The sequence below is a fragment of the Chrysochloris asiatica genome, unplaced genomic scaffold, assembly GCF_000296735.1.
Source record: "Chrysochloris asiatica unplaced genomic scaffold, ChrAsi1.0 scaffold00084, whole genome shotgun sequence".
Taxonomy (NCBI): domain Eukaryota; kingdom Metazoa; phylum Chordata; class Mammalia; order Afrosoricida; family Chrysochloridae; genus Chrysochloris; species Chrysochloris asiatica.
Genome location: NW_006408602.1, coordinates 2276153 through 2292531, shown reverse-complemented (window position 1 = coordinate 2292531; position 16379 = coordinate 2276153). Strand labels below are relative to the sequence as shown.

Below are 16379 nucleotides of genomic sequence, written 5' to 3'. Positions count from 1 at the left end.
TGATATCCCATTACTTTCTACTATTTTGTTCTCACTTATCCTATTGAAATAGATAGCTCATATAATGTGTACCTTCAGTGATATTTAATTTGTTTTATTTAATGAATTTCTATATTTTCTTTACTTCTTAGGCATTAGCTATGGGAATGATGACAGAATACTATCATTATATCTTTACCACTCTGGTAAGTAACTTATTAAAAGACAAAAGCTGATGCTCTAAATTGTATTATTATGGCATTTAGTCATACTATGGGATTTTGTGAGAAAAAGTGGTATATTTTATAAAAGAAAAAATACATAAAAGACAAGAAGTTATCATTAGAGAGAACTAATAACTCTCGGTAGTAAACTGATGATTTTGAAGTAATATTGTTTTTGATATCAATTTAAAACATTATATGTCTGAGTTTTATATTATTTTAGATGTTCTTCAAAGTAAATGGAAGATTTTAAAATTAGTTTTCTGAGAAATTGATGTTTTAGAGAAGTACAAATTCTTTTGTTGTTGGCTCAGTTCTCCTTATGAAAACCAGGCTTATTGGAGCACACCTTTAAATAGATTAAATTGTTTGTCCTTTTTTGCCTAAGTTTAGTTTGAGTTTTAAAAAGTCAATATGCTGTAATTTGCCAGTAGCAAATTGAAGGCTACCTTTATCTTTTGTCTTCAAGCAAATTTTTCTTTATATGCACAAAAATCCTACTTTACCATTTCACTAACCCTATGTACTCTGAGATCTGTTTCCCCAGCAATGTATTATCTTGGTTTCCTTTGTGTGTGAAACAATTCTCTGTCTCTTTCACTAATTCTAACCCAACCATTCCCAAAATATGAGAGTATTTCTAAATTTAGGGCTGCATTGTATTTTCTTCTTCTGCCTTCAATTATTTTTGAATACCATGTGTTATAAACTTCAGTTATTGCTTTTGTTGAAATGAGATCTAGATAACCTTCTGTATAGTTCTGAAATACATGTTACTACCTAACTGAAATTTTAATTCTCTTGACATTAAGATAATTTCAATATATCTAAAATTGTTGTTGTTAAGTAAGTGCCTTCAAATTGGTGGCCACTCCTAGCAACTTTTTATAGAATTTCTGAGGCTTTGAAATCTTTGTACGAGCAGAAAGCTTCTTCTTTCTCCCCTGGAGGACAGTTCGGCTAAAACTCTGGATCTGTGGTTCATAGTCCAGTGCTTATCGTATGGAGTCACCGTGCTCTCAGATCTAAAATAAATGTATCTAAGTATATCTTCTTGTTGTTGTCAGGTTCTGTCAGTTCTGAGTCGTAGCAACTTCCTGCACAACAGAAACATTGCTCAGTCCTACAGCATCTTCACAATTACTGCCCATTACCCTAGTCACTGGGTCTTGTTGAAGGTCTTCTTTTTTGCTACTTTCTACTTTACTAAGCATGATGTATTTTACTAGGGACCGATCCCTCCTGATAACATGTCCAGTATATGAGAGGAAGTCTTGCTATTCTCCCATCTAAAGACTATTATTCCAAGACATGTTTGTTTGTTCTTTGGATGGTCTTTACCAACATCTAAATTCAAATGCTAATATATCTGGAACATGTCTTACTTTCTAAGTTGATGCCTCTTCTGATTCCCTTCAAAACTTCCATTACCTCTGACTCTTTCTGTATTATCAACAAAATTCTATTGACTTTTGTAGGATCCATATTCTCCATTCTTATAGTCACCAGTCTAATCAAAGCTTTATTTCTGTTAATTAAATGTTTTCCTATCGTGTCCTTGCTTCTAGGAATCTTGAAAACCCTGCCCACTCAGATAGCTCAAATTTAGGCCACTAGCAATAACTTCCTATGATAACAACTCTTTCCTTTATTGGAGATATTTTGTGTAGGAGGTTGTAATTTACTGGTACAAGTGGGACTGATTCTGCTGTATCTCTACATCTCTTCCTCCCAGGTGACTTTCTGTAGGGTATGAAAAAGTTAGTGATAACAGACAGGTAGAAAGGGAGTAGGAGTCTTCACTCATCAGCAAATTATTTATCAATGCTGTTGCAACTCAGTTCTCTCACAATCATAAGACTTGGGGAACACCAAAAATATCTTTCAATAAGGAAAAAGAGTGAGTATTCTAGTTTAGAATACATTTGAATTTATTGGGCTTCAATGATAGGCCTTTTGTAGTTTGAATTTAATGTAACCTTTTCATTTTTTTCTTTTTCATTTTGACTACTGTTCTCCTTCATGAATTCTCTTTTACATACAGATCTAGATCAGTCTCCTGAATAAGTCTATGTTTTTTAATGTATGAGTCTTTTTCACTCACGCTTGGAATGACTTCTTTTTTGCTGTTTTGCCTATTAAAATTGTGGCCATTAAGTAATGGCAGCTTAGATTCCTTCTGCTCTGTGAAATTGTTCTTGATAACTTCTTGAAAGATTGAAAGTGATTTTTTTTTTTTTTGTACTGGCTCTTTTTACATTCCTTCTACTTGCCACGTCTTAGCATGGAGTCCTAGGGTAGTGCTGTGGCTTAATGCACTGGATTGCAAGATTGGTTTGAACTGCAAGATTGGCAGTTCAAGCTCACCAGACACTCCTCAGAAACCCTATAAAGGGTCACTGTGAGTCAGGACTGACTCAATGGCATTTAACAACAACAAAAACTACTTCTTAACATATACAATCATACATTTATTTATTTATTCCTGTAACATATAATATCTCCCTGGCGAGATTGTTAACAATGAAGAGGAAAAACAAAACACCTTAATCTTCCCTGTTTACTTATCATTTTCCTTTCATAGCACAAAGCATGACACAGATCAAAGTCGGTTGCTTGCCACTGAATTTTATTCCCGTTATCTAGACTAGTGTAGCTGCATGAGTTAGGACCCACTGTGACCAGGATCAACAACATTAATATTACCCTGGTTTTCAAGGTTGTCCTTAAAATATGAAGACTAGCTAATGATAGCTTGAAAGAGGGCACAATTTCCATATACTGCATCTATCTTCTCATGACTACATCTCTTCACTGATGGCTTTGGTCTCAGGTCACTGGGAAAAACCAAAGGGAAAGTGAGAGAGTATACAGACTGGAAAGGTCACCTGAAATCTAAGGTGCTATTTTGACGAAATTGTTGAGTCAGATTAAGACACTGTAGCTACAAGTTTTCTGCAACCAAAAACATCACTCTTATTCTTGATTTTGTCTCTCAAATTCTTCATAGGTGTTATTAGATAGATCTCATATCAATAACCTGCTTTAAACACACACAACCCACAACAAAACAAAACAAAATGGCAATAACCAGTAAATTGATCAGGGCATTAAAAATACCTTTCGTCAGTTAAAAGTGAACTATTACTTTTAAGAACAAACTATTATCAGCAGAGTGGAGGTAGGCTATAGAAGAGGCTCTGGTTCTCTTTGTGGAATGAGAATACTTTATATACATATATGTGGTGGTGGTTATGTGCCTTGGAGTTGGTTGCGACTCATAGTGACCCTGTATAGGGTTTCCAAGGCTGTAAATATTTACAGGAGCAGAAAGCCTCATCTTTCTCCTGTGGAACAGCTGGTGGTTTCGAACTGCTGACTTTGTGGTTCACAACTCAATTTGTAACCACTACACTACCAGAGCTCCTTATATACACATATACAGAGCACATATTTTCATTGGCAAGGCAAAAGGAGAGACTTTGTGAGTCCTGGTGATTTTTGATGCTTAACATCGCTTGAGTCACAATGGTGTCAGTTATTCAAAGGGAAACAAGAATAAATGACTATTTCAATAATGCATGCCTATGAATATACTCACCGATAATAACACAGAGGGATTTGTCTTTCAGGACCTCTTTGCTCTTGACGTAGAGCCCTACCGATACAGTGGTGTTAACATGACAGGGTTCCGAATATTAAATACAGAAAATACTCAAGTCTCCTCCATCATCGAAAAGTGGTCTATGGAACGTTTGCAAGCACCTCCGAAACCTGATTCAGGTTTGCTGGATGGATTTATGACGGTATGAATCTCTATTTAAAGTTCAGTTTGTATGTTTCTAAATAGTAATGCATAAATCGTTAAGTCTTCAGGATCTAAATTTTGATTTAATTGTTTGGCATTACAGTCATGATATCAGAGCTATTATTGCCCACAATTCAATTAACAGATATTTAAATCAATCTTGTATGGCAAGTTTGTTTGACACTTCCATCCAAGAATCTCCAAAGATGTTACAGCTATTGTTGGAATAGTACAAGTAGGGATTTTTCTAAAATCAATTAGTGCCCTATATTGGACAAATTAGACTGATGAGATTAACCTGATAAGCTTGTGATCTTAACTATCAATATATGAGTGTTCTTTGTTATGGTGACTTCTGATAACTAATATTATACGGGAAAATTACATCACACAAAAATCTCCCTAGAAGTTATTCATTCTTTAATGCTCAAGACTAACCTTTTTTTTTTTTTTAGATCAAAACATTTGTGTGTGTGTGTGTGTTTTAAAAACACAAATAAATCCAAGTAAAAAATAAAATAAACTTTTTTATTTTATTTTGTTTTTTTATAGTGTCCCCATCCTAGGTTCTTGGTCCTAGAATTTATAAAGAGTATAACTTTAGATTGCTTCAGCACTTATCTTGGATGCTATGATAACCATGATAACCATGTTTCTCTAATTCCGCTCATAACTGATTTGAGAAGTCATTTGGCATTTTCAAGACTAACACTAGAAGCTGGTTTTACTTCATATACTGTAATAAGGACACAGCTTTTATATACTTTTAATCTTTAGTTGTTTATAATGCTATCCAATGGGAAATCTGAGTTACCTATGTAATTGTTACATTAACAACAGAAACAGTTACAAATCAATGTATTTTATTTTCTTAATCGTTATATAAAAAACTATTAGTTAAACATTATCAAAATAAAAATTGACATATATTTTACATTTTTTTCCTATGAAGTTTTTAAAAAACTTTAAAGTCTTTGAAAGTATATTTGATATTTATAACATATCTTGATTCAGACTACTTATATTTCATGTAATCAATTAATGACCTACCTTATGTGATGGTGGTAGTGGTGTGTTGTAGAGTTGGTACTGAATCATAGCAACCCGGCAGAGGGCTTCCAAGTCTGTAAATTTTCACTGGAGCAGAACGCCTCATCTACAACGTAATTCGCTGGTAGTTTCGAACTGCTGACCTTGAGGTTAACAGCCCAACTCGTAATCATTAAGCTACCAGAGCTCCTTACCTTATGGTGGTGGTGGTGTGCTGTGGAGTCGGTTCCGACTCATAGCGCTCCTGTACAGGGTTTCTGAGGTTTAAAAGCCTCATCGTTCTCCCGCGGAACAGCTGGAGTTTAGAACTGCTGACCTTGAGGTTCGCAGCCCGATTCATAACCACAACCGTACAAAAAGAGCTCCTTACCTTATTGTTGTTGTTGTTGAGTGCCGTCAAGTCGATTCCTACCCATAGCGACCCTGTATAGGGTTTCCAAGGAGTAGCTGGTGAGTTTGAACCGCCGACCTTGCAGTTCAAACAGCGGCAATATGTACATTTCTTACGTCATTAAACTTACCTGGACCTGTGGGTTAATGCGCTGGACTACAAGGTCGGTTTAAACTGCAAAGCCAGTAGTTCAAGCTCATCAGCCACTCCTAAGAAATTCTATACAGAGTCGCTATGGGTCAGAATTGGCTCCATAGCACTGAACACCAACAACATAAAGGAAAACTTTATGAACATGCATCTTCTCTAGGCATCCTCTGTGAACAAAAAATTTTGTTATAATTATAATATTTATATTAATTGCTAATGTGGGGATTCAACACATATGCTCTTCATATGGTGCAAGATAAGGAAAAGTTTGATTTTCTTCCTTTAAAACAAGATTTATGAGTGCCTCTTATAGAAGTTGTGAAAAAAATTATGGTTGCCCCAAAGACTCCAAACTTTAGACTGAAAGAAAATGTTTGTTTTCTTTTTTGTGTGAGAAAAAGTGCCTCCTAGAATTTGAAAATGTACTTATTTATCTATACATTATTATTATTTTTTTAAGTAGTAATGAGATTTTTCACTTCTTTGTATTTAAAGAGATGATTGACCAGTTCCTTTATTTTGGTATTAACCTAAGATACACTTTTCTGAGAGGAAAAAAGATAATAACTTAAAAATGAAAAATTTTCCAGATTAAAAAACAAAACAAAACTACAATCTAAAAAAGATTACAAATATTATACTTTATTCACCATTTAAAGGTGATAGATGAATTAAACTCATGGAACATAATAAAGCAATCCTATTTTTAAATTAAAATGTATACTATCAACTATTATTATAATTATTTGTGCATTTTTTTTTCCATACGTGCTCTTTTCGCACTGTGTTTACCATTTTTAAATCTCGGGATGAATATCTTATTATTTCAGTTATTTAAAAAAATCCTTAAAAATTATTTCAGGAAGGGTGAGTCAACAGACATCATAATAATTTGATACTTCTGTCCTCTGAGGGAGTCCTGGTGGGGCGCTGTGAGTCAATATGTTGGACTGCAAAGTCGGTTTGAACTGCAAAGTCAGAGGTTCAAGCTCACCAGCTGCTCCTAGGAAACTCTACTATAGGGTTGTTATGGGTCGGAACTGACTCCATGGCACTCTAACAACAATAACGTGAACATCCCCTAAAATCTTTATACATTATAATGGTGCTAAAGTACTAACATTGACATGTTCACTGTGCTTCTTTACATATAAAAATAATAAAAATTACTTAACTTCTTTGATTCTCTGTGTTGAAGTCTAAATATCATCTTTTGTATTGAAATCCTTCCTAATTATGAGTAACCTACATGGACTGATAAACACAGAGAGAAGCGTTTTAATTTCTTATCCAAGAAAGTAGGGGCTCTTGGAGAAAGTTGACCTCTAGAAAGTGGATTTAAAATAACAGGAGTAAGGACTAGAGATTTGGGTTCTGTCTTAGTCAAGATGTCTCTGCTCCTCTGTTTCATCTTTATTCATGTCAATTGTTCTCAAATGGCAAGTGGTTTGGTGGGAGTGGATAAATGAGAGAATGACAATAGACTGAAGACAAATGTTCCTCTTCACTGAAAATTTGGTTTATAGAAATTTGTAGAAGAATGTTCAATGCCAATATTCTTCCTTTTGGTGTAGTCATGAAAAGTATCTTAAATAGCATATTGAATAAGAAGAAAAATGGAAAGTTTTCAAATAATAGGGAATATTTACCCCTTCATTTATGTGTTTATTATTTAAGGTACTACTGTAAGACATAAATACTTCATCTATAAATGTACATAAGGCATTTATTTAATGAGAAGATTGAAGATAAATATATTGTATGAGATCTTTTTGAAAAATATTTACCGTCTAAAATTATGTACCAACAATTTATTTTATTTTGTATAAAAACAGATTATAGAGAACAATTTGTTTTCTAGGAAGTGGACATGAAATTTATTATCGAGATAAAGATTTCTTGCAAAATTAACACAGATTGATTAGTTTTCACAATTTCACATTTTGAAAATTGATAATATATTTTCAGATCTTTTCTTTGGACCCTCTATAGGGTTTCTGAGGAGTGGCAGGAGAGTTTGAACCACTGACTTTGTAGTTCAAAACGATCCTATTAAAAGGATCCTATGGTCAAGTGCTTATCCTAAGGCACCACACCAGGAATCCTTGGAATTCTGGTATGATGTTGTTGACAAACTGCAACAAGGGCTTGCCACCTGCCACTGTAGTTAATCACAGAGATTGGGGAGAGATCCAATCCAAACTTTATTAACAGAAAGCTAGCAGTCTAGTAGAGTAGTGGTTACCAATCAGGCTGTGAACCACAACGTCAGCAGTTCGAAACTACCAGCTGTTCCACGGGAGAAAGATGAGGCTTTCTGCTCCGGTACAGATTTATAGCTTCGGAAACCCTGTACAGGGTCGCTATGAGTCGGAACCGACTCCACAGCACATAACAACAACAACAACAGTCTGGAGGACAGAGAGAGTAGTTTCTCAAGACCATCCTGTCCATTATGAAGAGCGGGCACCTTATATAGGGTACACAATCTATTTTAACATAAAAATGGCTTTTTTTTTTTCCTCTGAAAAAATCAATAAACTTCTTCAAATATTCTCCCTTTATGAAAAAGGAAATAATCAGGCAATAATCCTTCTCAAACATTCCACCTTTTAGGATCCAATCTGCTTAGTTCTTGAGATAACTATCTGGGTGGGCTTAAGCACATTATGTTCTCCTTCTAGGACCATGAGGTCATCTCGGCTAATTTTTAAACGAACTTCCTCATTTGCAGGGTCTTCATTTATCAAGACTTAATGACTAATCCAATTACATTTTACTATCATTGTAATATGCTAGACTACAAAGTCAGTTTGAACCTCAAGGATGGTGGTTCAAAATTAACAGCTGCTCCTCGGAAGCTCAATTGTCTTGCATGAGCATTATTTTTCTCCATTTAACGTTGTATAGTAAACATTTTCTTAAATCTTGCAATGCTTAGAGGGAAAAAAAGGCTATTTCTATCTTGAGTGGTGTCTGGAAATGGAGAAGGTTTGAGTTAGAAATGAAAAGAATTATAGCCTGGCATTGAGACATTGGCAAAATTCCTTTCAGTCAATTTATGATGTCTCAGTGTTTATATATCTCTTGTTCTCCCTTCACCAACCTCCCCTCCCCCCAAAATGGTCTCATAAAGAAACAAGATTATCAGCAAAGTCCCTAGTTTGGAACAAGACCTATTATTATCAGTATCATAGTCATTTGTCACTATGTAAGATCATAGTGCTTATATTTTCATATCCTTTCTGTATGTTTGAGCTAAAAAAGGAAACAAAGAATTTGATTCATAAGAAGTTTTTCTGATTGAGTTAACACCTCAATTGACCCTTGACTTAACTGTTTATCAGCCAAATGATGATAGAATGCAAGATTGATTTTCTGGAAGCCATTGTTGTTCTTCTGTGGTCTCTGGGTTCAGCACATTAAGCATTAATGTTAGTAGTTCAACAAAATTTTATGTTCATTTATTGTAAGAGCAACCAAGTAACCAAGTCACACAGTGCATCTAAATCTGATCTAGTCAAGGAGGAAGTAATGAACCTAATCCCATTCTTCGTATGTTTTTCCCTTTCCAATAATGTCACCTTTCTCCTACTTTTTCCTGTGCCCCAAAATTTCCACCTAGTTAGTGTTATGAACTCCTCCCCAGAAATGAGGCCAGTCTCTACTTTGCATTCTCTATTAAGTTCTCATATATTTCCATAGTCCTAGGGGTGAAAAAGGAGCTCTGGTAGTGTAGTGATTATGAGTCAGACTGCTAAACTCACGATCAGAAGTCTGAAACTACCAGCTGTTCCATGGAAGAAAGATGTGGCTTTCTGCTCCCCTAAAGATTTACAGACTTGGAAACCCTGTACAAAGTTGCTATGAGTCAGAATCGACTCCATGGTACATAACCACCACTACCACCAGGGTGTAGAATTGTTTAAGAGCAAAGATGTCAGCTTGAAGACTAAGGTGTGCCTCAACCAAGTCATGATATTTTCAATAACCTCATATGCATGCGAAAGCTGAGAGTAAATAAGGAAGACCGTAGAAAAAATGATGCATTTGAGTTATGGTGTTGGAGGAGAATATTGAAGGTGCCATGGGCTGCCAAAAGAACCAATAGATCTGTGTTGGAAGAAGTGCAGCCAGAGTGCTCCTTGGAGGCCAGGATGGCCAAACTTTGTCTCTCATACTTTGGACATATTGTCAGGAGGGACAAGTCACTGGAGCAGAATATCATGATTGGTAAGGTGGTGGGTCAGGGAAAAAGAGGAAGACACCCAGCGAGATGGACTGGCCAAGTGGCAGCATCATTGGGCTTAAGCATGGCAATGATTGTGCTGTTGGCCCAGGACCAGGCAAGGCTTCATTCTGTTATGCGTGGGGCCACTATGAGTTGGTACCGACTCAATGGCACCTAACAACAAGGGGTGCAGAAAGTGTGGTGCTATAGGATAATCACTGGACTGCTCATCATAAAGTCGGAGGTTCAAACCTACCAGCTTTTCCTCAGAAACCCTCTACACAGTGGGAAATACTCTAGAGAGGCACTATGAATTGGAATCTACTAAAAGACACTTAACAGCAATGAGATGTAGGTCTCTTTCAGTGCAAATTGTTTACACTTAATTGCTATCGAAAAAGTTGCTGTTATGAACCACCTACTGGTGTGGTGGGAAAAAAAGGCATAAATCCATAAAGTTTGTTGTTGTTAAGTGCCATGGATTTGATTCCTCCTCATAGCAAACCTTTCGAGTTTAACTGACCTTGTGGCTTAAACGGACTTTGCAGTCCAGCATATTATACTACAGTACCACACCAGGACTCTATAAAGATTACAAGGAAAAATCCCCCATAAAGCTCAGTAAATATGACATAGAGTTACCATGAATTAATTCAACAGCAATGGATAAATCATAGAGTTAGAATCAATTCAACAGTTAGAATCAATTAACATAGAGTTAGAATCAATTCAACAGCAATGGATAAATTGGTAGCGTGTGTGTGCCTCTTTCTGTGAACATTTCTGTAGTTCACTTCCATGTACTAGATAAAGGTAACATTTCCCTCAGTTTTCAATCTAAACTTTGTCAATCCCGTTCTCTAACTACAGTTACTGTAGGATTGCAATTCAGTTTGTGATATCAGCAGAAATTGATTCTGGTTATATTTATTATTGATTTGTTCCAACAATCTCCACTTAAGAGAATCAATAACCTCAGGATAAAATTTAACCCGCAGCGCCACACCAGGACTCCATCAGTCCTTCCTTGTTGTCCCAAAATGCCTACGCATATTAATATTAATGGGACCCCAGTCCTTTCAATGGAGTTTTGGTGGGGCACCGAGGGTTAATGTGCTGGTCTGCAAGGTTGGTTTGAACCGCCAGTTCGGCAGTTCAAGCTCACCAGCTGCTCCTCAGTAATCCTATACAAGGTCACTATGAGTTGTGACGGATTCAACAGCACTTTACAACAACAACAACAATCCCTCCAGTGGAATCTAGGTGTGGCACTGTGGGATGAAACACTGGACCGCAAGGTCGGTTTGAACCTCAAGGCTGGTGGTTCAAACTCACCAGCGTCTCCTTACACCCTAAACAGGGGCACCAACCAGACGGCATTTAACAACAATAACAAACCCTTCGATAGATAACAATCATCAATAACTTTTAAATTTTTTTTCTGGTGCTGGTATGTGACAGTACATGTACTCTTTGGTAATTTAAATTTATGGCATAAATCATTTTTTCTGACTATATCGTTTTGATTACCATATGGAGATTGTGACTTTAGTAAATTTGTCACTGGATACCAATTATTATCTGTATTTCTTGCACCTCTTCGTATCCTAACTATCATCAAGCATTGTCAAGTCTTCCTTGTCAGTCTTGTCCACCTTCTTTTGATCCCCAGAGCTGTACCTTGGTTAAGGCTTTCACAGGCTCTCCCCTGGGGTCCTGGTGTGGTGCTGTGGGGTAATGGGCTGTACTGCAAGATCAGTTTGAACCATAAGCTCACCAGCCACTCCTCTGAAACCCTATACAGGGTTGCTATGAGTCAGAACCAACTTAACAATATTTAGCAACAATAAGTTGCTTAGCAACAATAGGATCTGCCCTGACTGTTCAAAAAAATCCTTATTGAAACCTCAGTCTTGCCATCTTTCTCCTACATCTACCTATTTACTAGCATGATCTTTCCAGAATATATTTCATGGCTTCTTATCATTTAACAACTGAAATATATGCTAATATGTCAATCCTGCAAGGCTCTCCATGATCTGCCTACTTTTTCAATCTCATATTTACCTACTTCCTGACCAACCAATTCACCCTTCTACTCTTCAAGTAAGGAGCTCTGGTAGCGTAGTGGTTACGAATCGGGCTGTGAACCTTAAGGCCAGCAGTTCAAAACTACCAGATGCTCCGCGGGAGAAAGATGAGGCGTTCTGCTCCCGTAAAGATTTACAGCCTCGGAAACCCTGTACAGGGTCGCTATGGGTCAGAACCGACTCAACAGCACTTAACAACAACAACAACTCTTCAAGTATTCACAGCAGCACTGACTCACCACCTACTTCGGCACTGGAAGTCCTCAGTGTCAGAACTGCCTATCTTCATCTTTATGCATAGTGAATTTTCTACTTGTACTTTAATTTTCTGGTTATCTGTTAGCTTTACTTTAAAACTGCTTTGAGTCCTCCATTTTACATGTGTGTTTCTTTATTTACTCACTTTAGGTGTGACACTGTAGGATAAGGTCTGGACTGATAACCACAATAGCCGCTCCTTGGAAACTCTATATAGATAGGGCTGCTGAGTCAGAACCGACTCCATGACACTTAATAACAACATCATGTTGAAATATAACTGATGTTTTAGTTTGGGTTAACACTCCTTTAAAGGCAAGGACAGTGTCATGTCATCCTTGAGATCCCTGTACCTCATTTAGTAACTAGACTCCTGGTGTGGCTTTGTAGGACCAGCACTGGACTGCAAACCACAAGATCGCCAGTTCAAACCTAATAGCTGTTCCTCAGAAACCCTATACAGGGTTGCTGTGTGTTAGAACAGACTTAATGGCACTTAACAACAACACCATCTCTGTAACTGGAGTCCTGGTGTGGAGCAATGAGTTAATGTGCTGGACCACAAGGTTGGTTTGAACTGCAAAATCCATGTTCAAACTCATCGGCTGCTCCTCAGAAACCCTATACAGGGTCTCTATGAGTCTAAAAGACTCCATGGCATTTAACAGCAACAAGAAGTTCAGTGACTAGTGTAAGATAGGTGCTCATAATGAAAGAGTTATTGCCTGATTGAATAAATGTGTGTTCATTTGCTTAATTCATCTGTGTTGTAATCACTAGGCCTTTCATTTGTCTGATTATATTCTCTAGAGTTTTTAATTTATCTGTTGTTGTTGCTAAGTGCTGTAGAGTTGGTTCTGACTCATAGTAACCCTGTATAGAGTTTCTGAGGAATGGCTGGTGAGTTTGAACTGTTGATATTATGGTTTGGATCCTACAGCACCACACCAGTTCTTTTTATTTATCTACTTGCATTATATTATATCAAGATAGCTGATCATTTGGAAAATGCAATTAAGCTAGTCTTAATTATTTGTTGGAAAAAAACCCAAAAACCTTAAAAGGCAAAATCTTAGATCCACTCATAATTAAACAGTGCAAGTTTAGTGAGTTGGAAGAGTAGTTTCTCATTCTCATTTATGAAGAAAGGCAGAATGTTCATGAAAGGTGAGTTTTTATGTGTTTAAATTATAAGATCCTCCTAACAATGACTTATTTAAGCAGCAGACCACTGCCTGAACATTTTGTAATTTATTTCATGATTTGATTATCTTAAATTAATCTTGTATGCACATATCATCACTGGTAGCTCATGCACTACACTCTGCTACTGTACAATGATTTGCCTTCAGGAAAGTCAATGAAAATAGGACAATGGAACAGTAAAGTATGACCAGGCAGGTTTTTATTCACCATTAAACAGTAAGTCTACCTTTGCTGCTGTCTCCTTATCATAATTAGTTGTATATGTTTTCTTTGATTCAAATGAAATGAGAATAAATATAAGACCACACTAGACAATGATTCTAACTCACCATTTTTTAAATCAATAAAGGCATTTCTGAAAATTTGTTTTAACCTCATATTCCACTAAAAAACTAGGAGAAAGGTATTAGAAAATAACAAAATAATGAATCAGTTACCCCTTCGTTGATCAATATCTACTGTATCTATATTGTACACCAGGCCCTTTCCAGGCGTGCAAGATTTGGTAATAAAGTCAAGACCACACCTCATAATTCTTAGATAACTGAAACCATTAGAAAATCGTGAGTGTTACTCTGATCATATCGCACATCTTTGTTAGGGTAAAAATCATAGTCAAACCTTAATTACTGACTTCAATTTAGTATTTCTTTGTTTGATTCTGTTTTCTAAGATTTCCTCCAAATTCACTTTGAAATTCTTTGTTTTCCATGTTATTTTGTGATAGCAAGAAACAGACATATACTTTCCAGGAATTTTACATAATTACTTAGTATTTTTTTTTGGAAAATGTATAACATTTCACAAAATGTACTAACATAACTGCTAGTTCTAGTCTTATCTTTATTTACTACAGAAAAAGAATTCTTAAGTTTATGATGCAATCAAATGACAGAAACATTTGTACAAGATACTTCAGAGTGTGAAACGAAGCACTATAAACAGAACTCATTACATCCGTGACTGGATTAATTAATGGTAAAAGGGCATGGAATTTGTGTCTTGGATAACAGGATTTTTTTTTTTTTCACCTTATGTACTTATTAATCTTCCATGATGCATAAAGCTCTAAATTCAATCTGAATATGAATAATTGAGATGACCTAACAAGTTCCATTGTTTCACTAACAGACTGATTATTGGCAGATTAAATAATCGACATAAATCTAAAATTGATAAACAAATTGAGTTTTTATTTTAAGTAATTGTTCCACTCATGGAAGATGGCAATTGCAATGAAGCATTATCTTCAAAATCATCTAATTTTTTAGGTCAATTTTTTCATAAACTTGCCACTTGGAAAAAAATAAGATTGAATCATGAGACTTTTTATTTTCTCCTTTACTCTGAAGAGCCAAATTTATCTTCCAAGAATTAATATAAGATTGTGCAATACAAGCTTGTAAAGAATAAATACATTTCAACTCATAACTTCCATCAGCATATTTTATATTTATCAAGTACATAGTAACATATAGATAAGCTCAACCACAAATGATGGGAGGATGTTTAAATAGGAATAAATTTATGGTGTTCAGGAGGGAGGAACCCTTAAAGGACAGTCAAGTACATCAAGAAGAGGTAATATCCAATGCCCTAACAAGAAAGAAAAGTCTAACATTCTAGAGTCTTAGAAAAGAAATGTTCTAAGATTTAGAATTCCCTTTCTGGTGGCATCACAGAAGAATTAATAAGAGCAAGAGAGTTTATAGAGGTGACAAGGCATAAAATTTCAGAAAGCAAATGCCATCTCAAAAAGTAAAATATGAATACAAGGTGATCAAGAAAAGATACACTGAACTTTTAAAATGAGCTAGCACCTGCTTTAGAATGAGGTTTACAGCAAATTTAACTTAATCTTCAATGTCATGGATTAGAGGAATATATTGGAAATAATAAGAAATAAAGTTGGGTTATATTTTTGTGTCACTTAATTTACAACTATAAATATACAACATTTAGCATGCAAAATTTTAGGAATAGTAAGGTGTGCCTGACCCAAGCCATGGTATTTTCAATAACCTCATATGGATGCGGAAGCTGGACAGTGAATAAGAAAGACTGTAGAAGAATTGATGCCTTTGAGTTGTGGTGTTGGAGGAGAATACTAAAAGTGCCATGGACTGCCAAAAGAACCAACAGATCTGTTTTGGAAAAAGTGCAGCCAGAGTGCTCCTTGGAGGCCAGGATGGCTAAGCTTCGTCTCTCATACTTTGGACATATTGTCCGGAGAGAACAGTCGCTGGAGAAGGATGTCGTGCTGGGTTAGGTGGAGGGTCAGAGAAAAAGGGGAAGACCCCTAACGAGATGTATTGGCCAGGTGGCATCATTGATGGCGTCAAGTGTGGCAGCGGTGGTGAGGTTGGCCCAGGATTGGACATTGTTTTGTTCTGCTGTGCATGGGGTCGCTATGAGTCGGTTCCAACTCAATGGCACCTGACAACAAGTAAAATACACTATACAACACTGATTGAAATTATTAAAGAACAGAATTATATATGGAATTGAGTCCCATAAATAACACAAAATCATGTTATTTAGATGAATATTCATAATATATCACAGAGAAGTTCTGAATAACAGGTAAATTATTCAATATAGAACATAATCTTCACTGCAGAAAGATAAGATCTATTTCTAAAACACACAAAATATGTTTTCTTTATTATTTTTGCCTTCAAGGAAAACCATATAGAGTTAAGCTACTTTCAAATAGGAGATGGACTTGGAGTATACTAGTGATAATTATCATTAAAACTATTATTTCTTTTATTAGTTTCATTTTTGTGAGGAGACCTCAAAAAGTTAATGGAAAAATTCCTGTTTCTATTTTGTTTAACCACAAACTTTTTGAAGCTTCCTCACATTTTCACTTTTAAGATCTTATTTTAACTCTTTACGTAACCTCAATAATTTAAATGCAATGTCAAATAAAAGAATCCTTAAACTTGCTAGAATATTTGAAATTTATATTTATATAAGTACTTATATT

General features: G+C 35.8%; 1 protein-coding gene across 3 annotated transcripts in view; it reads left to right on the top strand.

Annotated features, from left to right (window-relative positions):
* Positions 1 to 16379, top strand: part of GRIK2 (glutamate receptor, ionotropic, kainate 2) — a 960410-nt gene that overhangs the window by 407952 nt on the left and 536079 nt on the right. For all 3 annotated transcript variants that reach the window (XM_006865837.1, XM_006865838.1, XM_006865839.1), the window contains exons 5-6: positions 132 to 185; positions 3836 to 4009. In XM_006865837.1, the coding sequence (XP_006865899.1) occupies positions 132 to 185; positions 3836 to 4009 (228 nt within the window). The remainder of the gene's footprint in view (positions 1 to 131; positions 186 to 3835; positions 4010 to 16379) is intronic.